This window comes from Nipponia nippon, unplaced genomic scaffold (genome assembly GCF_047370975.1).
Source record: "Nipponia nippon isolate SJK-2023a ecotype South Korea unplaced genomic scaffold, ASM4737097v1 scaffold_11, whole genome shotgun sequence".
NCBI classification, from domain to species: Eukaryota; Metazoa; Chordata; class Aves; order Pelecaniformes; family Threskiornithidae; genus Nipponia; species Nipponia nippon.
In genome coordinates this window covers 7,389,490-7,412,815 of record NW_028262302.1, presented here as the reverse complement: position 1 = coordinate 7,412,815, position 23,326 = coordinate 7,389,490, and the positions used below count along the sequence as shown (strand labels likewise).

Below are 23,326 nucleotides of genomic sequence, written 5' to 3'. Positions count from 1 at the left end.
ATGGGTAGGAGAGATGACGGATGAGTTTTGCTCAGGAAAATTATTGATAAACGATACATGTCAAAGTCTTGTATCTTTAGCTTTGTCTAAAGTGCTCATAAGAGGCGAGCTGTCTCAGAGAGAAGGGGAAGTATCTGTCATTCATAGAGGTGATGACAGCGCTGCTGTCACCACAATGCAAAGCCAGAGTCTGATTCCCATTGGAGACGAGAGTTTTGGCATAGAAGGACTGCAACAGGCCTGTCCTTACCCTCCGCCAAATCTCCCCCATCCTAGAAATTGTAGCAAATGAATTTAGGCTGCAAGACTAGGCTGTCCTGCAGATGAGAAGATGGTAAGACAGACAAAATGACCAGAAGACTGCAAGGCAGACATTCAGCCTGCCTTATAGTCTTCCTGCCTCGTATGGTATGATTTTTTTATTTCTAATAAAAACTGTGTTTGTGTCTTACGCATTCTACCCTTTTCTTCTCTAGCCAGCTTCTGTTTCTCTTCTAGATGAACCATGCCTAGTACAATGGGATTCTTCTCCCTTTGATTCACTAGGTGCTAACATAAGGATAGCAGTTACTATTTAATAACTAGATTTCTTCTTTTATGTATAATGCCATATACCACCACGTCAAAATGAATAGCAATGAAAAGCTCCACCTAGTTCACACCACAGTTCTCTGGGAAGTATTTTTCCCTGTTCCACATTTTAACTATAGTCTAAAGAGTGCATCTCTTGGCTCGATTTAAAAAAAACTTCTATGTAGCATATGGATGCCCATTACACATATACAGTACAACTCTTGGCATTTAATACACAGGTTTTTATTTTAAATCAATGTATTTTTACAGCACTTTTAATCTCTCTTCTCTCTCATGTCCCAGTTCAGTGATATCTAAGCAGCTGATATCAGAATACGAAATTTTATTCCAATCCATTTGCTCTGTATTTTCTCCTTTTTACTTGGACACCTTCAGCGGGATGAGCCATAGTTACTGAACTTGTTGGAAACCACCTGAATAGACGGGATATTGTATTGAGCTCCCCCCTTGTTCTTTTTCTTCCAGTTGTGCCTCAGGGATCTGTATTGCTCTTGCGTTTCTGGTGCAGCCTCGTTGGGACTGCGCCGTTTCCATTGGGTCCATCCCTGCCCAAGTTTGCGGAGGCCAGCGATGCCTGGGGAGGTATCCAAGCGGGACAGACACGCAATACGGGAGACACCGTGTGTGTCGGTCGGGGGTTCACTACGCTGTGGCCGGCAGCCGGCAGCTCTGGGCCCGGCGCAGCCAGGGGGTGGCTGCCAGGCCCGGGGGGGGGCAGCAGTCCGCCGCAGCCCTCGCCTGCCAGCGGCCCCGAGGCAGCCCGCGCGGATGGCGCTGTCCTCCGCAGTCCCGGGCGCCCTGAGCCGGCCCGAGGGACGGCAGGCGTCCTGCGGGCCGCTCCCAATCGCCCTACGGGCCGCTCGCCCGTCGGCAGGACCGTGCAGCCCGAAGGCGCGGCCGCTCCCTCACCGCCGCGGCCCGAGCCCCTGCCCCGGCGGCGGCGCCCCGGTGAGGCTCCTCAGCGCCGCTGGGGTGGAAAAACGACATCTCCCAAGAGACGTTGCGGCCTGTGCGCATGCGCGCGAGCACGTCGACGGCGACGTCACCCAGACTACAATTCCCGGTGCGCCACTGCGTGGCAGGGCGCGTGCGCAGCTGCTGTCACCGCCCCTCCCCCTGCCTTCCCCCGCGGCCTGGCTCCCGAGAAGACGACGGAGGCGGCAAGATGGCGCTCACCAGGTGGGTCCGGCTGGCTCCGTCCGGCCCGGTTGGGGTGGCGGCCCTCCCCGGCCTGCCTGCGGCGTCCCGCCGCTGTGTGAGGCTCCGGTCGACCAGAGAGGCCGCGCTCGGGGAGCGCGCTGCAGGGCCGCGGCCTGTCCTGCGCGGTGGGCCCGCCGGGCGGTGAGGAGGCCGGGCCGCGGCCGGGGGAGGGTGGCGAGGGCCGAGTCGGGGTTGTGGGAGCTGCACTGCCCCGCTGTGTCCTGCCCTGGCGGGAGGGGGTGTTTGGCCCTGTCTGTGGTTCAGGCCTCTGCCTCCCCGCCGTGTTTTCTGCGGGAGGGAGGAGCTCCTGCGCCTCGGCCGGAGGCGATGGGAGCCGCGGGGTGTTGTCGGGGTGTCTTTACCGTGAGCGAGGGCGAGAGGTCTTTGTTGCAAGCTGCTGCGTCTCTCGCAAGCCTCGGCAGTGCGGCTTCAGCGGCCTGCCCTGGAATGCCGACTCTCTCGGAGCTGGACGCTTCCTTAAAAAACGCGTAAAAGGCCCGGTAGTCAGGGGAGCTGAAAAACGGGAAGTCAAGAAGTTGTTCTGCGACTAATTGGTTGTGGCCGGGTGGTATCTGGCGTTAAGGGGGGAGCTTGTTGACGGATCTTTTTGTGGGCGTTTGCCTTGAGAGAAAGGAAGGGGGAGTCGTTGGGACTAAGGGCATATTTTCTCTTTTTGCTCCGTACTGGTGGAAAGAATACACCGTGGTGTGTGACATTGCTGTTGGAGAATGGGCATTGTCACACACTCCCGTTCAAACAAGGTGTGAGTGTGGATGAATTTAGCATCAGATTTTATAGGGATCTTCCAGAATGCTGAGAGGGCGCACATTGGTTTTTCCCCTATAATCTCAGATGTTACTCCCATCTGGTTTATGAATACAGTAGTCAAATTTCATAAACTGTTTCTCGGTATGTGTGGAGTGATTGTAGAGAAAGTAATAATTTAGTAGTAGACCCAAGCATAGTTGAGTGTCACTGGGTGAAATGATCGGAATTAACTTCTTCTGTCTCTCTTTTCTTGGTGGCTGTCTATGGATGTACAGTTTTTTACCAGCTCCAACCCAGCTGTCTCAAGACCAGCTAGAACTAGAAGAAAGAGCAAGAGCTCAAAGATCTAGGCAGACTGCTCTAGTCTCATCACGAAGGGAACCTCCCCCGTATGGTTACCGAAAAGGATGGATACCACGGGTGCTAGAGGTAGGTATTGAAATTCACGCTGTAGTAGTGTGTCTGCTAACGGGGGGGAAAAAAAAAGTGTATTTTCTGGAGTGGAAGTAAACTCTGAGCATCTTGAACATAGCACAGAATTGTGCAAAGCCTTACCACATGCAGAATTTATATCAAGACTGTTAGATATATTTTTGGGTTGGGGGAAATCGTTCTAATTCACCAGATTACTTAAAACATTTGATGGTAAACAGGATGTTATGAGGATTCTTCCCTTTAGCGATTGTTATATTGTAACATGGAAATAGGTCTATGGTCCTTTCTGTGAAGGCAAGGGTCCTCTGAGAAAGACATCTGTATTGTTCCTCTGTCATTATTTGTTAAATACATGTTCCAGATTATAGCTGGAACAAGTGAACATGTGTATATTGGAGAACAGAACACTCATGTATTCTGTTCTTAGTGTAACAGAAGATAGCAGCTAGTGGGGGAGAAAATTGTTAAAGAGTTGGAAGGAAACTTAAAAATTTGTCAGATACTCATTGTTTAAGTATGCTACTGGCAAAAGGGTTCTGGACAATGTTGCGTGTACTTAGCTGTAATCCTTGCCAATTTAATGTAATTTCAAGTGGAAATGTTAAAAGGTAGAAGGGAGGTAGAAGGGAAAACACAGATGTATAGCTCCGATTACGAAATTGTTTTAGTAGTTTCTCACTGAGCCACGAAACCTTGCGGATTTTGAAATGGTACTTGACAATAACATCTGAGACCTGCTCTGATGAGTCAGAAGCCAGTGCTCTTGGGACAAGGCCTGCTATTGAGGTTTTGATATGGTATTTCATGTGTGATCCTGCATTGTCCCCAAATGCCATCCTTTCATGAGCTGGTAATAGCCTTGCGTTAGTTTACCTTTGAGTCCGTTTTGGTAAAGATGGATCCAACACTACCAGGGTGATGCATTAGTGCTAGATAAGGTGACTTCAAATAGTAGTTCCAGTGGTTCTCTAAACAAAACATTTTTATATAGATTCAGCATTTAATAGAGCCTATGATGTTAAAAATTATACCTTCATTTCAGTTCCCTCCCTACACTGTTGATTACTACAGTTAATATTTTAGTTCTTATTCTTTTTAAGTGTTACCAAAAGAACTTCTTAAGAAGTCAGGTGAAGGTTTTCAAAGAGTTTTCCGCATCACTGGGCCACAAAGCGATATGCATCTCAAAAAGACAGTTAAGGACTCCTTTCTGCCTCACAAACAAATGCAGATTCTTGAAGAGTGATAGAAGTTTCCAAAGTATAACCTTTGTCCAGAGATCCTGGAGTGCCACAATTGAAAAAACAAAATCTGTTCTCAATAGATAAGAGTCATGCAAAAAATTTTGAGGCGTGACTGACTTTTGTTCTGCCCAACACTTCAACATTGATTCTGTAACTTACTGTTGCATGTGGGACATCCAGTGGAAGACTCTGTGCAGGGAATAGTTACTGCAAGATGTCTATGCATTCAGTGTCTTTTCTTTCAGTAAGTGTAAGTTCTGTAGTCATTGCTCCCTTACCAGCTAAAATAATAAAGTTACTAGAGCGTTCTGGCAATGTTTCATTCTGTTAAACTCAATCCACTCTTTCATTCCATTTCCCACACATGCAAATGTTATACTGCGTTTTTGCGTTTCAGTCATTCACTAGTTTTTCTTTTGTGTAGGATTTTGGAGATGGGGGTGCTTTCCCAGAAATCCATGTGGCCCAATATCCATTGGATATGGGCCGAAAGAAGAAAATGTCCAATGCTTTGGCTGTGCAGGTGGATGCAGAAGGAAAAATAAAATACGATGCAATTGCTCGACAAGGACAATCAAAGGACAAGGTAATATTTCTTCAAATATGTAGACTGGCATGTATACCTGGAAAAGTTGTATGTGCATATTGCATATGCTTAAACTCATTGGTCTGGCATTAGACAAATGGATTGTCTTCTTGAGGTACAGTCCTGATTTTTTAAAGTCAGAAAGACATGGCCATTTTGACCAGGATCACTGTGTGATCTTCTCTGTTATGTAATTAAAAGGTAAGGCAAAAATGGTGAGAGTCTCTGCGGAAAACCTGCCTGGTAGCTTAGCAGCTTTCGTTAGAGAGCTTTCCAGTGAAGACAAGAAACTGAAACCCGGCCTGATCACAGGCAGCCCCATTTTGCCCCCTCAGAGGGGGCAAAAAAAAGGCAAAAAATACAGTTCAGCTTTCGGAATACTACACCTTGTGTCTTACTAATTTAGCATTTGAGGCTTCTGGCTGTTTTCAATATTGTTGAGTGCTCTTTTATTTTATTTTTTTAATTGTAGCAGAAAGTATTGCCAGTGGTTATACTCCAAAATTTTTGTGTTAAGTTCAGTGATGGCAAGATTCTCGTTGAGTTTAATGGGAACTGACTTCAATTTCACGTATACATTAGCCTCTCTAAAAACGAAGAGATGACACTTTATCTTGAAGTCCTAACTAGTATTGAGGAGACCAGTTACTTGGGTCTCCTAAGTCCAGTTTGAGGAGCATCTACGTCTGCCTTTTCAAATGTAACAGTGGACTACATTAAAACCTTAATTCCCTTAAGCAGGTGTTGGGGGCTGAGAAACTACTGAGGCATGACCAAATGTTTGACCAGCTGCTTGTTATAGCAAGCATATCCTGTAAAGCATAGGGTAACCCAAAGAAAATCTAAAGAGGGTTAACTACAAAGGGTTTTAGTTGATAGATATGAATAGTTGTTTTCAAAATCATTTGATTTCTCCTGCTTTAATTTAGGATGCCTTGAAAAGCTTATGGGTATGTAATATGCCTCATGTCTTACTGCAAATGAGGAAGGGGAAAAACCTATCTAAACAGAAAAACAAAAGGTGAACTTTACCTCTCAAACAAAAATAGGGTGAGCATTCTAAGAATATCAGGGGAAATCTTTGGCTTTTAACGGATAAATTTTTTTGTTGTTTTAAATTGATACTACAGTTGTCAAAGTTGCAGGAAGTTAATGCCAATGGGATTTTATATTTAACTAATACTTGGTTGAGTGTCAAAGAAGTGTCACATCTTGTATATCCTCATCCTGTGCATCTAAAGTTACTGCAGTACCTTTGAAAAAAAATCAGTTCAAATCAATCAGGCTCCATGCTGCCATGTGGTAGAAAGTAGTCAGACTAAACAGAAACAGCAGCAGTGGCAGTATTTTTACTGAGGGGACTTTCATTGGGGCTCCATCAGACTTTATGTAGTGTCTTTTGATTATTTGTCAAGAGGAAGGTCCTAAAATATTAATTACACTTATAGAATTTTGTGATACTAAATATTTGATACTTGATGGTAAATAGAAATTTGACTTATCCCAAAGCATAAAAAATACTTTGGAGCAGGTAAGTAGACAGAAGTTAATAATTGAACTGATTTTGGGTAAGCTGCAGGGAAAATAAGAAACAAAAAAAAAATAGTGTAGTTAAACCCTAATCTTTTACAGCTTGTTAAATAAATCTTTGCCTACCTGTAGGATCAGATTTAACGTTCATATAATAGAACTGTTCAGATAGGCATCTAAGTATATTTGAAAAAGAACTAGGCTTTAGGCAAAAATGACTAATCTTTCACTGTCCCTTATTTGGTTCAGAGTTAGAAAAATACTTAGAACAGGTAAAGTTACATTTAAGCTGTTAACATTTGTCATATTTGATTCATGAAGATCTGTACCAGCATTCATTAACTTTCTATATGGCATCTATAAAGAAACAGTAATATTCTCATTTTGTGGCCACACTTATCAGGATGGCATGGCTTTTCCAAAATGACTCTGTAGAACTGGAATTGGGGTTTCCTAACCCTAAGCTCTGCCTTCTGGATCAGCTTGTTTCTGATTGCATCTAGCTGGATGTAAATGCTGTGGCTAAAAAAAACGTATTGTGGTTCAAGGCAGGGTAAAACTGAAAGAAAATTAGATATTTGAAACAATTTCACTACTATTGCTTGATTTGTTTTGCAGGAGAGAGAAAGTATTAGCAGAGATGTCATGGGGAGCAGTTCTTCAGTGATCTGTGTTCAGTTGATTAATGTGGGATGTTTTCTGTAAGAGAGAAATTCTGATAGTACAGTGTCAGTAGGATTACATACAGAAGTTTCATTATCCTGAGAGCTGCAGTCATAATTCAAATGTTTCTTCAATCCTAATACTTAGAGCTAAGAGAAATAGACACTTAGCAACCTGCCAGAAATGAGATGAAGTTTCTGATCCTATTCTTTGAGCTACTTGTTTGGTGTGAGTTGAGAAGGAAATTTTGCTTTTGCTACAGTTTATGGGTTTTTTGAAGCTGAATTTAGTATTCTGCCTTCTTGTAGAGGCAGCAGTTCCATCACCCAGCCCCTATATCTAGGTGGCTTGTCAGCAGTTTCTACTGTTGCAGTGGTTCATCTCTCTTGCATCTGTTCCCTTACATATTTAAAAAACAGTTGCTTCAGAGAATTTTCCTTGAAAAATGCTGACATAAATGAGAGAGTTTGACATGCCTTCTGTTTGGAGCTGGCAGAAAGTCTACTAGACACAAAATGTTGGATAATGTTGGTGAGCCTGGATACATGACCTTAGGGATCTGAGGATGGAGTTTGGTCTGGTTGTCCAGATGAAGGATTTCTAGCATTAGCTGTGTGCTTAGCTCTTGTGCTGCTATAGATGCTTCCAATACTTTGCTCACATGACTAAAAGCCAGGCTAAAATAATGCATTAATAATTGATATATTTTGGTGAGACTGATGCTCTGTCCCCTTATTAGGAAAATAAGGACATATAATTGCTTCCTGTGTTTTTATTAAGACAGAAGAGAGAGTGAAATCAAGGAGTGGAACTATTAGGTCCATTACTTTTTTTCTGGCAAGGGTGATTTTTCTGTGCAGGAGTTGGATGTCTTCTTAGCGGCCCAAGGCTGCGGCTTAGATGTTAAAGGAGAAAAAAAGGAGTGCAAATCTTACCTACAGTTTTTTTCTCAAGATTGTGAATTCAGTTGAAACATTCACATGAGAGAATAGTTCCGTTGTTGAAGGAACTCCTGCCACAGCGATGGAACAGGACAAGAAAACGTGAATATAACTAAAGTAATCAAAAGTATTCATCACTGATGATGTATTTACCTTTGTGGTAGAGCTTGGTTTGAGAGCTTATGACCAATTTTTTCTCTGGTGTGTGTGCCAGACTTCCAACCAGGTAATTGTTCTTCTAAAATGTTATGTGCTTCAGAGGGAGAAACCGTTCTTTGATAAGGAAGGAATTCATTCTGCAATGCTTGATGGTAGCTTCTCAATTTACACATGGGATTGATGAGCACTGTACAGGGCTGCTCTGGATATATAGAACAAAATATGTTGTGCGGAGGGATTTATCTATTACAAGTTAAGAAATTTCTGTCAAGACGCTTGTGTCTATCAGGTGTCCTGTGAAGCTCCAAATGTGTGTGATGTCTACAGTATCTTACACAACTAGTTAGGTAAGATTGTTCTCTTTCTGATGGCAGTGGCATGCAGATTTCTAATTGCTGCCTGTTAAGGCTGTCTCAGCCAGAGAAGGAATCATCTAGCTGTACCAAAAATGGAGCATTTTCTTTCTGCCTAGAAGGAGATCCCGCTTTTAAGTAGCAATGAAAATGAAATATCTGAAACACAGGCTGATGCTTCCTTTTAAATTTTGTAGATGAAAAATGGTAGTGAATGGGCACACCACAATATGAAACAGTCCCAGTCTCATCTTTATTTTAGATTAATAAAATGTCTCAACCTTACTGTTAAAATAAGGTAAATACCTAGAAAAACAACACAGTGCAACATCTTTATCTGCCTGTCTATATCGCCTCAAAAAAGGATTCCAATTAGAACATGCAAGTCTATCAAGTTTTTGATGGAGAGAAAAATTTTGGTATTTTCAGGCTAGTTTAATCCATATTATGGATTTTTTCCACGTTAATGCAGCTTGCCACTTGCATGTAATATCTCAGGGTTTAACTAGTTCCTGTAGCTCATTTGTACCTCAGTGTACTGTAGTTTTTAGAGCACCTCTTAGACTTTTTTTTTTTATTTTCTTCTTTGTCTTCTGGGATACTCTGAGCTCTTTCAGCGTACTTTGTTCTTCATGCAGCAAGACACTTAGAGTTAATTACCTTAGAGGAACACTGCTCTTCAGATGTCCTTCATTCAGCATCTGAGAAGCTAGGATATTATTGATACTAATTCAAAGGATTGAAATTTTAGGAGGGAAGGATGAGAAGCAGTAAATGTCTCTTGTGTGACAAATCAATGCTGAGGCTAAAGGTCAGTTTCATAGTTGGACATGCACTTTATAATGAACTGGAAATAATCGTTGTAATGGCTTTTAACCCTTTGAACTAAGACTTTCTGATGCTGTTTTGTTGGACAAATGTGAAAAATCAATAAATTTTTTCCCTGTAGCCATCTAATAGTGTTGTTTCCCTATATTTAAAATTGGGGCTTAAAGCTAGTGACAGCTAGCTGTGTGTTGTATGAAGACTGAAGTACCCATATGAGGGAAAGTGTAAAGAACAGATTTCTCAAGCATTTATTTTTTGAAGAACATAGCAAACACAATGATATGAAAAAAGTCTAGATGGTAGAAAAGACTTGTATCAAATTCTTAAGTAATCCTTGGAAACAGAAGTACAAATGTGGATTTTTCTGTCTGTCTGGGGGAGCCTAAAAAGGAAAAAAGTAGGAAAGGGAAGCAGGTAACTGGCGTCTAATCCTAGCTCCAAGAGTGATTTACATAATTATATTTAATCAAATTGCTTCTTTTCTTCGATTATTCCACCTGTAACATGGGGTCTAGAGTATATTCTTGTTCTATGGGAGTCATTGAAGAATAGGTTGAGAAGAATAGGACAAGAGCAAATGGCCTCAAGTTGTGCCAGGGGAGGTTTAGACTGGATATTAGGAAAAATTTCTTCACCGAAAGGGTTATTAAGCACTGGAACAGGCTGCGCAGGGAACTGGTTGAGTCCCCGTCCCTGGAGATATTTAAAAGATGTGTAGATGTGGTGCTTAGGGTCATGGTTTAGTGGTGGACTTGGCAGTGCTAGGTTTATGGTTGGACTTGATGATCTTAAAGGTCTTTTCCAACCTAAATGATTCTATAATTCTGTTTACCAGCACTAATAAACTATAATGTCTTTCAGGTTATTTACAGCAAATACACAGATCTTGTGCCAAAAGAGGTCATGAATGTGGATGATCCTGAACTGCAAAGACCAGACGAGGAGGCAATTAGAGAGGTACTATATGCACTGATGTGCCTAGTTATCAGAGGTATATTGTATGTCTTGGATATGTGATGAGATGCATTCTGTGGTACTTTTGTCTTTAGATAACAGAGAAGACAAGAGCAGCCTTGGAGAAATCAGTCTCCCAAAAAGTTGCAGCAGCCATGCCAGTTCGAGCAGCTGACAAACTAGCTCCTGCACAGTACATTCGGTATGTAGTGCTGGTGTGTATGTAAGACTTTGTTATATATAAAATTGATTAAAATTGGGATATTCCTTGAATTTCTGAGAACAGAAATTCCTCTTGAATTCTGTTCTTCTGTAAGTAATGTGAAACTGGCTTATGTACTTTGAATTAACCCATTAATGATGACCTAGTTTGAAGTGTGCTGAAATATGTTTTATCATGTCATGAGTCGTGGCACGTCGTGGAGGGGTTATTGTTTTAGCAACAAAATGTAGATTTGTCAGGGAGCACTATGAACGATGCTGCCATGGAAACAGAGTCTTTACTGGGAGTTTCAACCCAAGACAAGGCATGTAACAACGTTCTTCCCTTATAAAATGAGCAACCGGAAAGAATTGGAATTACTAGGAGGCTGATACTCATTTATGATGCCTCTCTGCTGCGAAGACAGAAAGATTCCCTGGCAGAGTTAGACTTGGCCTGAGGTGAATTCTGAAAAGTATGTGAAGAGGTTCTTAATAACCAGTAAGTGGTCACCAGGGATTCACAGACATAGATAAACAGTACTGTGACATGCTCTGTGTACTCTATTAGTTTGTTTCTTCTACTTTGGAATGTAGGTTGAAACAGGACAATATAGCCCTGGGAAGATACGTTCTCTCTGGTCTAGTTGATTCTCTGCATTCAGTACAGTATCCTCTTTGCAGTTACCTGCTCCTGGCGTTGGCAGTGGAAGAGTCTTAAACTGGTGTGGATAAAATGAAAATGCAGCTAGAGCAGTGAACTGAGTGAAAATGAAAGGTGGGAAAGGAGTACCTAGCTGTGAGCAGAGAACTGAGCGCTTTGATTGTTTTATTCAGGTACACACCATCCCAGCAAGGTGTTGCCTTCAACTCTGGAGCAAAACAGAGAGTTATTCGGATGGTGGAAATGCAGAAGGACCCTATGGAGCCTCCAAGATTCAAGTAACTATTCAAAACTTCTTCATGGCAAATAGAAGATTCTGTAGTGTATTTCCGTATACAACATGCTGATTGTTTTCTTAATTGTTCAGAATTAACAAGAAGATTCCGCGTGGACCACCTTCTCCTCCAGCACCTGTAATGCACTCTCCTAGTAGAAAGGTATGAAATGCCACAGCTGTTTTCAGTTTTGAATTCTAGATGGGTTCACAAATTCTACTTTGATCTAGTTAATTTCTGTGTACCTTCTCTTTATTGTTCTTTTGATGTGATGTTAAGTGATAAACTTGGTGCCTGGTGCAGTCTTTCTGGGGTTTTTCAGGCAGTTCTGAAAGTAGCTCTCTTCCCTGTACCTTGTCAGAGGTTGAGTAGATTTCTCATATATTTTACGCAGCGCTGCATTACTGGATTTGTGCATGGCATGGATGAATTGTCGGAGGCTTTAGCCTCAGTACATTGATGCTGCTTTCAGACAACACTATTAAGCTAATCCTTCATAACACTAACTTGTGTTATGAAGGATTAGCTTCCTTCTGAGAGATGAGGGTGGTGGTGGTTCGTCAGTTTCCTACAACTTGAACTGCCATTAAATGTGCACATGTTAACAAGCTGGCTGTGAGTTCCGGTCTGTGTGATAGAAGTTTAAGAGGATGGCTGAAAAGCTGTCATGACTTTATTCAGTGTTGGCAAAGGTACAGTGCAGAAATGAACATCTTATTGCTGCTAAGAGGGGTTGAGTTTTTTGTAAGTGTCCTGAACTTTGTACTCTAATTTATTTCAATAGTTTCATAGCTGCCGTTGAGAAAGAAAACAGTATTTCCTTTTGCTATAAATCTAAAGATGACTTTGCTTCCTCTCTTAAATCAGATGACTGTGAAAGAGCAGCAAGAGTGGAAAATTCCTCCATGCATTTCAAACTGGAAAAATGCAAAGGTAATTAAGTTGTCATAAATTCACCTTGCTAATGTTGCACCCTGCTGGGAGACTTCTGTGAATGATTTAAGCTTGAATAATACTTGTTTTAAACTTCTAGAGTTAGGTAAACTGGCTGCTTCCAGCATGGAGAACACGTGATTGTAGAGCTCGGTTTTTCTCTCTTTGGCATATCAGGGTTGTCAAATTGACAGGAGTATAGAACCGAGAGAAAATATGTTACTGCATGGCAGAGATTATGCATTTTGAGAGGAAAAAATGGCATTAGTTAAAATCCCCATAATAGTGCAGTATGTGGAGTCTGAAACCAAAGTCTCTGGAGCCCACAAAGTAAAGCCATCTAAACTGAAAAAGGAAAGGGTAGCTCACAGAGAACCAAGCATGTTTCTTTTTAATATTGCAGTCCGAATTTCTCGAAAGTTCTCCTTGTTGCGTTCTTTCACTAACTAATTTTCATCACTGGTTAGCTTAGGTATTTTTATTTCTTGTTTGAGTAGGTATGTCCTGTCCCTTTGATTTTTATCAGCTGATAAGTTTACGTTCAGAGAGAAGGGAGAATTTAGAATTTGCTGCAGTAACTGGTCTAATCATTCTCTAACTTACCAAGCTATTGTTATGAAGTAGCCTCTTCAAATGGAGGAAGGAAAAGCTGTGTGTTTGGATCTTGTTTTTTTTTTTCTACCCCAACACAGCTGTATAACTGGGACTGACACTAATTAGTAGATCAAATTTTAGGTTACAGATGCTAAAACTAAAGCAAAAATTTGTAGAGCTCTCTAAAAAAATCTTAAAATATCATCTAGAAATACTTTTAGGTTTCAGCTTTTGAAGGCAAAATTGGCATTTAGTGTCTCTGGCTTTTGCTGGCAGCCTTCCCCCGTCTCAGTTTCAATCAGCTAACCTCTTAACAGATATAAAAACAGTTTAGGGAAAACATTTTTTAAGCACAAATAGTAAAGCAGCTTAGAGACTGGGAAAGCTATTATCTGTAGTTCTTAACACAAGGCAAAGAGTGGACCTTATCAATAAAAACTGTCATTTGTACTAAGATGTAACTTGAGGGAAAATCGCGATTCAGGTTTGGGGGGAGTGTGGAATTGGAGGGGAGCTTAGTATTACCTGGGATGAATTTGAAGTATGTATAAAGGAGGTCCATTGAGGCGTATTAACAATGGGTTGAGAGTTTTGTGTGTGTGTTTTGTTTTCTTACACAATAAATATAATAATGTTTGTTATTACAAATAATGTTAGTTTCTGTGATTAACTGCCTCTCTGTTTCCCCTATAGGGTTACACCATTCCATTAGACAAGCGTCTGGCTGCAGATGGCAGAGGATTACAGACTGTTCATATTAATGAAAATTTTGCCAAGCTTGCTGAGGCTCTCTATATAGCTGACAGAAAGGTCAGGTGGTTGTTTAAAGTGTTTTGTTCCGTGTGGTTTTACCTTCTTTGTATATTTATTGCCTTGGGAAAAATAAAGTGTGAATAGGCTATGGATTTTTGATTTGTCCTGCTTCTTGGCTAACATAAGACATAAGGTCTTATCCCAAATATCTTTGAATCAGTGGCTCAGTGTGGGTTAAATTATTGGAGGTCATGGATCTTGTTTCTCAGCTCTAACTGCTGTGGCTGTCTGGTTTTGAACTTCATCTTTATGGCTTGATTCCTGCCCTGTTTACTGGATAACTCCATGACAAAAGATCTGCTTGCATCCCAGGTGCTAGCTTTCTGCCATTTTAACTATGTCTTATGTGTGCAGGCTCGTGAGGCTGTGGAGATGCGTGCCCAGGTGGAGAGGAAGATGGCTCAGAAAGAAAAGGAGAAGCATGAGGAGAAGCTTCGAGAAATGGCTCAGAAAGCCAGGGAGAGAAGGGCAGGCATCAAAACCCATGTTGAAAAAGGTACATTTCTTTGTTATTAAGATGCTATGGGTTGGTTTTTGTTTTGGTTTTTTTTTTTTAGCACTCTCTGAAGTGTAGGTTTGGAGAAATAACCCAAGAACTTAAAATACATAAATAACAACTGTAATTTCTAAGGATGACATCTGTTATTCATGTATTTCCCTGATCAGCCAGTGAATTTAGTTAATTCAGTGGCTGGTCTGATGGGATCTGAATTTGAACGTCACAGCACTGTGTCAGTGTATACAGGTTTGGGAGACTGTTTAGAATTTCAGAGTAGTTAATGGATCAGTACAAGTAATGGCTTTCATGGACTGTTCTAATTAATTTTTTTTTTTTTTTGAGAAAAGGCTTGTTGCAGAGGAAGAGCAACTTTGTTTACAAGAACTAAACCATCTTTAAGTTTTCAAAGATGGTAAATGCAATATTGTATCTCTTGCATTGTTTTAACTGGTCTTGCAGAACTGTAGTTCTGTTGGCCACTAGGCCCAAAAATTGCTAACCTAACTAAATCATAACCATTATGATAATGATTGAAATGACATTTCAAAGATCAAGATGCTGAACTTACAGAGTAGTTATGATCTCCCATTACTAGTAAAAGGTGGAGGATATGGTCATATAATGTGAAATCCTGCAGCTGGGATGGACTAACCTCTTCCCAACAGGCTGGGGACTGGCCAGCTGGAGAGCCACTCTGTTGGAAAGGACCTGGGAGTCCTAGTGGACAATGTGCTAAACGTAAGCCAGCGGTGTGCCCTGGCAGCAGTGATGCTAAGGGCATACTAAGCTGCATCTGCAGGAGTATAACCAGTAGGTCAAGGGAAGTAATCATTTCCTTTTACTGGTGACCTGTTAGACTGTATCTGGAATACTGGGTGCAGTTATGGGCCCCCAGGTACAAGACAGACATTGATAAATGGGATTGAGTTCAGCAGAGGGCCACCAAAACAGTCAGGGCGCTAGAGCGTCTGCCCAGTGAGGAGATGCTGAGAGAACGAAGCTTGTTCTGCCAGGAGAAGATAGGCTTTGGGGGGACCTAATGGAAGCTTTCCCATACCTACAAGGAAATTGTCAGGGCTCTTCCCTAAGCTTCACAGTGGAAGAATGAGACAGTGGTCAAAAGTTGAAGCAGGAGGTTCCAAGTACGTGCAAGGAGAAAAATTTTCACCATGAGGACAAGAAGCAGCGGGAACAAGTTGCCAAGGGAGGCTGGCAATCTCTGTCCTTGGAGTTTTTCCCCAGCTGAGTGGACAAAGCCTGAGCAACCTGGTTTGAATTCAGCATTGATCCCGCTTTCAGCGGGAGGTTGAATTAGAGACTCCCTCCCAACCTGAGTGAATCTGTGGTACTGAGTCACAGAACGTTCTTCAAGGTACTTAGATGCCTCCGTGTTCGAATGCTATTTTCACACTTAAGAGATAAAAGTATGATATGATCTGTAGGTTTTTTAGGATATTGATTCCTAGATGGACAGGTATTCTAAGCTCTTGAAAGTGGAGAAAACATAGTTGTTGGCTATGTCTGCTTTAACTGTCTTGTCAAGGACAGTTAATTGCTTGTGGCATAAGAAAGCTGTGTCTTTCCATGTGTTCAGTTTGGTTAAAGTGTAACATTTCAAATAGTCCTAAGGGTCACTTCTCTTCTGTAAAAGAATACTGAATTGAATCACTGTGCCAATGTCTGTGGCATAGTTAATTCAAACTTTAAATATTTGTCTGTAATGAGCAATCTTGCATTTGTTTAGAGGATGGCGAAGCTAGAGAAAGAGATGAAATCAGACATGACCGGCGCAAAGAGAGACAGCATGACAGAAATCTTTCCAGGGCAGCCCCTGACAAAAGGTGAGTCACAGAAGAAAGCTGCTTTATTCCTGAACTGACAGAGGCTTCCCCACTAGGGAAACTATTACACCGGGCTTTTGCCTTTGCTTCATGCGAGTGCCTGAATTTTACCTTGTGGAGATATTCGGTGTTGGACACCGGAAACTGGTATTCGCCGTTCATTCATCGTATAAAATAGTATTATTGTGTTAGAGTACTGCAGTACACTCTTCTAAATTTAGAATTTTCCAGATGAATGGGGGAGTGGGGGGTTGTTGGTTTTGCATGGGTTTTTCTTTAGCAGAACTTCAGTATATTCAGATTTAATTAACATGTTGACAGCAAAGGTTGAAAGTCAGTGAGACCAGAGTATCATTAGTGGCTTTGTTTCTTGAAGCTGTTCATTTGAAGTAAGCATAGACTTGAGTGTAGGCTGAAGTATCTTGTTTGCCCAAGCCAGTGAGATTTCTGAGCGCAAACAGTTTCTGGAGGCTTAAAATCTCTGATATCTTAAAATTAGATTGCTCGGCCTTCCCAGAATATAATTACACTGGTTCTTGCAAAAAATAAATATGACATTTTAGACCAAGTCAGCTTGATGTAAATTGCAGATAGTGGAAAGCAAATTTAAATGTCATGCCCAGCTGAACATAACTTTCCCAAATGTTTCCTTTGCCAGGAGACAAATTTTAAATGTTAGCTAGTAAGGAAGGGCAATAGTCTGGCTCCTGAGGCAAATTGTTAGCAACTAATACAGGCTCAGGTTGTGGTTGAGCATGTCAACAAATACGGTTTACTGACCTAATAAAACTTAAAATTTTTAATTCAGGTCAAAGCTGCAGAGAAATGAGAACAGAGATATCAGTGAAGTTATTGCCTTAGGGGTACCCAACCCCAGGCCATCCAATGAAATCCAATACGACCAGAGGCTGTTCAACCAGAGCAAGGTAAAAATACCTTTTCATAGCTGTGTAGCTTTCTGTGAGAACATGCTTATCCTTCCTTAGTGGGCATGCCTAGAATACTAAAGGGATCCTGTTCTCATGGTTGGTGTGGATACACTCTGAAAGAAGTCTCTAAGTAACTGGTTAGGAAACTATTGATCTCCTTTATCCATAGCTGATGCAACAAAAATGGAATATTCTGAATGTCTAACTGGATTAAAGTGTTTTTGTTGTGGTTTTTCTCACTGGGGAGTGGGGAGAAAGAAGCAATTTTGCCTTCAGGCTGCAGTGACCTCATTTTCTTTTGCACAAATGTACTGACTAAGGGAAATCTGCTCTGAGAGAGAAGCAAGTAAATACTTTCTATTCCCATTATTGCTTCTGTTAAAAATCCTTCTGAAGATATAAATAGTTAACAGCAACATTTATTTTCCCTGAACTTCAGAGATGAAAAAGTAGATTAGGCTTCAGAAAGTCCCTGAATAGACCTGCAGCTTGTCAATCATTCTTTTTCATGTTGCCAATGAAAGACTTGCAGGCAGAAGGGAAAGCTGATGAATCAAAAGTGAGCAAGCAGGCACTTCTACTTTCACAGTTCACATAAGCCTTGGTGTGATTTGGATCAGTCAGCTTAAATCATGTTTTCCAGAAATTCTGAATAATATAAATTCTGCATGGTTGTACTTGGCTATTATAGACAGCTGTACTTGCAGGGCAGACTGAAATGATCCATTATTCTGAAATACGAATGGCCTGTAATCCTTCCTGTTGCTTTCTGGAAGAGTAGAAGTGGCCCAGACTGAGGCTTGTAACAATTGCGTCCTCTGGACTTAATCCCAGACCCAGACCCACTCGTATCCTAATGAAGTGCTTGAACTCCTTTGAAGTCAACAGTAAATTACACAGTACTGCCTTTGTGTATCTGTATGACACCATCAGTGTATCTTGATGTTAAAATAAATTTTCTGAAGTTCTGCAGACCCGTCTGTGTTACACTGCTGTTCTTTCTTCTTCACAGGGTATGGACAGTGGCTTTGCTGGAGGAGAGGATGAAATTTATAATGTTTATGACCAGCCTTGGAGAAGTGGCAAGGATATGGCGCAAAACATCTACAGGCCAAGTAAAAACGTGGATAAGGACATGTATGGTGATGATCTAGAGGCTCGAATAAAGACCAATAGGTAAGAAAAGAAAGTTAAGACATTTTCTTCATCAGTACTCTGAAGTTACAGTCAACTGAGTATCACCTCTTCTCCTGCAGGTTTGTTCCTGACAAAGAGTTTTCTAACTCGGATCGTAACACCAGAGGGAGGGGCAGAGATGGACCAGTTCAATTTGAGGAGGATCCATTTGGTTTGGACAAGTTTCTGGAAGAAGCTAAGCAACATGGTGGTTCTAAGCGGCCATCAGATAGCAGCCGCCCCAAAGAACATGAGCATGAGAGCAAAAAGAGGAGGAAGGACTGAATACCTCTGCTCCTTGAGAGGTAAAGAAATGGACTACAAGCTTGGACTTCATGCAAAAGGCATTTTTAATATCGGCGGTGTATAGGGGGATGGCATTGTAACGCAGCAGTTCACAACTCTTGTCGTGTGGATATACGTACACACAGTAATTCTTCTACGTAGGACAGCTACCCCTGGAGAGTGGAGGAATGGAGACCACTTTGAAACATTTCAGAAGGGAATTATTCTCTAGCAAGTGCTCTGACTTTGCTGATTCCCTGTTGCCCAGCATCTCAGGGTAAGAATGTAGCCCCTTCCTACAGCTTTAGTTTTTGTAGGTAGCTAAAGCTTTTACTTTATCTGTTAAAAGCTTTCCTGCTGTATATAATTACTGTCTTATGCTGTAATGGATGCTAGGGAGTTTATGATTCAGTGTTTCTTTAGCGTGGCTATATAGTTTATTTGAACAAGGAGGGGAAACAGCTGGATTCTGTTTTAAAACAAATACTCATTCATAGATTCTCAGTAGTCTTTATTTTAGTTCCTTTACATTTAGTGAAATAAAGCCTCCTTCCACCGCTCACTCGCTTGGATTCTTTCTTTGACTGCGTCTTCTACGGGGCTGCTGTTTGAGAGCGAGCTGAAAACAATGGAAATTATTCAAATTAGTTAAGAAGGTTTGATATTTTTCATTTCTGATCTTCTAAAACATTCACACGGAAAGCAGAAGATGAGTTTATAACCGGTTCAGTTTTGTGAGCCATAACCACAACTGCTAAGCTCCTGATAGGAAAGTTGAATATAATTTGCACAGCAATTGCTAGTTGTATCAGCAAAGTGCATCTTGAAAGCTTGTGCTTTCACGTGGAACTAATAGAAGGTAACTGTCTAAACCTAGCCTAGAACACAGTGGGAGAAGTGCTCATGTATTTTGCTTCTAGAGAAGCTTGCATTTTTGAAGAAATGAAGAAAGCTAACTACTGCCTGCCTTCTGCTTTTTATTTCACTATAAAGAAGCCTCTTAGCTCTTGCACCTCTTGTAAGAGTACAGTCCTCGAAGCCTAGGCAGTTAAGTGAATGCAGTTATCTTACAGCTTCAAGAATAAAAAGCAGCAAAATAATTTCCAGGAAATTGACACTAAATACTCATCTATGCTATTCCAAGTACTTATTTTGATAATTGCATACAGATAACATCTTAGTTATTTTCAGCCCAGTTTATGAGGGATCAGCATATTGCCTGGCTTGTCACAGTTTAAGACTGAAGTCGGCAAACCGCTCCTTAATTTCTGCTTCCATTTCTGCACCACAGTTGTAACTCACAGTTCAGCTTTTCTTAGTAGGTACCAAAGTAACGACAACCAATGAAGATTTCTGCACTAGTACGAACCACGTCAGGCAAAATACTTTATCATAATCAACATACTGCATCCCTGAACTCTCTTGCCAATTCATTTTACTCTTACCATCTCCTAGCATTGAAAGTCTCAAAACAAGAAACTAGTTGTCAGAAGGATATTGAAGAACTCTTATTAATTATTCAAAGATGTGAATTGATCACGTCTGTTATACCAGCCTGCTTGTTGCTCATGGTTTCACTCTACTACTACTCCTACTCTGAGTAGCGAGGTCAGCTGAAGCACATGTAAGTCTACAAGAAAATCCCCTTAGTAATTTGCCCCTGTTTAGTGAACATACTAGATGCAAGTTTTTAATGCTTTTCCCGTGACACCTGTTAATTTATTAAGAACTTTGGGCAGCCATTGACTTACTGTCCTTTTGTCCTTATCTGTCAACACCACTGCATACTAAATGTTTGGAAAGTGGTGGGATGGCCATTCCTTTGGTCTATTTATTTGCTGCAGTGAAGCTAGGTGATGCAATTGTCTGGCTCTAACTGACCAGTCACTGACAGACACCTTTGTATGGGTACTAGACCAAAGGGTTTTAACTGACGGTGTACACTGTCTCTTGATACCATACACTGATGCACTGAGATTGCCAAAGTATCATATTTTTCCCTTTACTAACATTTAAAATGTTAAAGATAGCAAGTGAAAAAAAGCAAGCTACACTAAAGCTAATTTAAAGTTATCTTGAACACATGAAAGCAGGCAGCTGATTTGTCCTATTAGAAATGATAGCTGAAGAGAAAAAAAAAGAAGTTTTCACTAAAGTTCAAAGCTTAGCTTTACATTCTTTTGTCACCTTCCCCCTGCCACTCAACATCCAAATTCGATGTTGGACTCCACCTGCAAAAACCTGTATTACAAATAATAACTAGTTGCATGGCAGTTCCTGAACAGTTTTATTGCATTCATATTCCTTTAGCTTAGCATAGCAGGAGGTTTTGATGTCTGGTATGTGATCTCTGACCCCAACAAGAAGAGTTGGGGGGGGGGGGGGGAATAAACAAAAGTGTTAATGATTTAAAAAACATTAAAAGCACGCTAAGTGGCAAAACGCTTCAGCACACTTGGAATGAGTATGGCAATATTTTGATGTTACTGTATCCAACCAAAGGCAGAATGAAAGAGCTCAACTCATTACATTACTTCATTAAAGGAATCAGCACATTACCTTAGCACCTTCAAGTATGTGGGAGTCCTTCTGAAATACATTCTGAACATCTTGTTGAGTTGAGAATTTAATCCAGCAATAACGTTTGTGAAAGCCTGTGTCTTTGTCCTAGATATCAGTTTAAAAAAATAAATTACTGTAGAAAATATTCACATAGGCTGTTAAAAACTATCTACAGAGATTCAATTTAAGGATTGAGAAATTATCAGAGAAATCGGCACACTTGCTGTTTCAGAAGCCTTATTCGCACTTTAAGACATTTACTCTCATTGACAGCATGCAGGGGCCTAGCAGAGGCTGTTCTGCATCCCCTTCTCTAAATTTGAGTCCAGCAATCATACAAAAATTTAAGATTTTAAGTTATAGTTGAAGACTGAAATAACGCATAGATGGTTGTTTCAAACTGCAGTAGTTATCTACTATTAAGCCAGTCACAACAGAACTGACATTTAAATGGCTGCCAGATTTGAAAATAAGCCTGCCACAGTACTTGAAAAGCATTCAGCAAGATAAAGCAGCTGCTTAAGATACTAAGAAAGCAGGCTGCAATTCGAGATGACAAGCACTAACTGCACTGAAAAGAAAAACAAAGTTATTTTTAAGAATAATTTGCCAGTTGGAAAAGACAGTTGTCAATAAGGAGGAGATAATGCAGAAAACCCAGGTCTACCAAAGTGCCTTTTATCCCTACTCTGATCCCCATCAGAGTTAACAGCAGCTCTGCCACCGAATTCCCTGATCATCAGGCATGACTGGCAGCACTTCCAAACACCAGTGAAGTTTTCACCCACAAGGTACTGTAGTCACACTGCCCAGTTTCAGTACCCCAGTGAGGTCTTAATTAGGGTGTCTTGGGCTGCTGGCAGATCTTTGTACCTCTGGCAGTTTTAAGCATTAATGAACGCTCCTAAAGTAATCACTGAATCAAAACGTACACACGTGCATCAGTTCAGCTTTAATCAGTGATGGAGGCAGGTTTACAGTAAGCTGCCAGCCTTCGTAATGAAGCAATGCATTCTGTCCTGGGCCTGAGGAACAGTGTGGGGCAGGCAGCGGTCAGAAGCTTCAGTGGTGAGAAATAACCAGACTGTTTCAAATTTATCTTTCTCCATTTCCAAACTAGTCTTCAACTGATAGTAAACCCATCAGCTCACTAACTGAAGTTCACTACACACCAGGCTTAATTTAACAGACCATTACTGCACATGGAGAAATATGGGCAGGCAGGGGAACCTCTACTCCTTCAGCAATGGCCTGCAACTTATCCATAACACAGAACACTTTCTTTTGACTGTCCATCTCTAAGACACTGTACTAGATATTATCCCTGTCCCACATGCTCAGAAGATAAATAACCTAAACGACAGAGGCACGAACGGCTGGCAGCTTGGGAGCATCCTGAAGAGGCTGCAGTTTCTGTGTTACACCTGCACTCTGGATGGGGTACGAACCCACAGCACGTTCATGCCCACACCTTTAGACTGTTTAGGACAGTGAGACCAGGCACATAAACACTTTATTCTTTGTCAGAAGAGTGATAACACGATGATAGAGAAGCTCAAAGCACTTTTAGGTTAATTATTCAGAAATGGCAGCATTAACGGGATCTGAGGGATATGCTTTCCAAAGCTCTTTCAAAGCCAATGGAAACCACTATGCTTCAATGAGGCCTACGGCTCGCAGACAAGTGGCGGCACCCACTGGGAGAAGGAACTAAGGGTGGAGAGCACCGAAAACCTGACCAGAGTACAGCAAGAGGCCTCCAGAAGGCAGCTCCGAGGGAGCGGGGGAGCCGGCTTCGAGGCAGGGCCCCGGCAGCAGGACCAACCCTGCCGGGGCCCGGCGAGCACCAGCCGGCAGCTCGTCCCCATTTTACCGAGAAGACACGAACAGCAGCCTGCAGAACGTGGGAGTACTCACAAATGGCAGCTGGCACCTCTGTACTGACCCGAACTGGGAGAAGTACTCCTTCAGCTCCTCTGTGGGGGAAAGGCACACCTGGTTACACGGGCCCGGCACCCCCGCGCCGCCGCAGCCGCCCTGGCCCGGCCCCCACGGCCTGTGCCGGCACACGCGGCGGGGCCGCCTCCTCCCGCGCAAGCCCCAGCACGGCTGGGGGACGAGGGGAGCGGCGCGCACTCACTGCTCGACACCGTCCAGGGCACCTCAGCCACGAAGATATCGAAGAGCTTCCGGGAGCGGCGTCCTGCTGCCCGCACCGCGCTGGACGCCGCCATCTTGGGAGCTGCGGCGGGAAGGGGGCGGCCGGCCCCGCCCCGGCAGTGCGCAGCGCCGCCCGCCG

At 42.0% G+C, this 23,326-nt stretch overlaps 2 protein-coding genes across 3 annotated transcripts; one reads left to right on the top strand and one right to left on the bottom strand.

Annotated features, from left to right (window-relative positions):
* The first annotated feature begins 1,654 nt into the window (after positions 1-1,654).
* Positions 1,655-19,027, top strand: SNW1 (SNW domain containing 1). 2 transcript variants are annotated; one of them, XM_087747415.1, is made up of 15 exons: positions 1,655-1,773; positions 2,838-2,991; positions 4,666-4,827; positions 10,163-10,258; positions 10,351-10,457; positions 11,294-11,398; positions 11,488-11,557; positions 12,263-12,328; positions 13,616-13,732; positions 14,090-14,231; positions 15,979-16,075; positions 16,884-17,001; positions 18,017-18,180; positions 18,261-18,485; positions 18,628-19,027. In XM_087747415.1, the coding sequence occupies exons 1-14, from the start codon at positions 1,760-1,762 to the stop codon at positions 18,463-18,465; spliced, it is 1,617 nt and encodes a 538-aa protein (XP_087603541.1). In that variant the 5' UTR covers positions 1,655-1,759; the 3' UTR covers positions 18,466-18,485; positions 18,628-19,027. The 2 variants fall into 2 exon arrangements, with proteins under 2 accessions (XP_087603541.1, XP_087603540.1); XM_087747414.1 differs by having other exon boundaries at positions 18,261-19,027.
* SLIRP (SRA stem-loop interacting RNA binding protein) lies at positions 18,960-23,293 on the bottom strand. Its single transcript, XM_087747418.1, has 4 exons — positions 23,168-23,293; positions 22,945-23,003; positions 21,025-21,132; positions 18,960-19,084 (listed from the first exon to the last, which is right to left on the bottom strand). Exons 1-4 carry the CDS (start codon positions 23,259-23,261, stop codon positions 19,025-19,027), a joined length of 321 nt encoding a protein of 106 aa, XP_087603544.1. The 5' UTR covers positions 23,262-23,293; the 3' UTR covers positions 18,960-19,024.
* Positions 23,294-23,326: the final 33 nt, after the last annotated feature.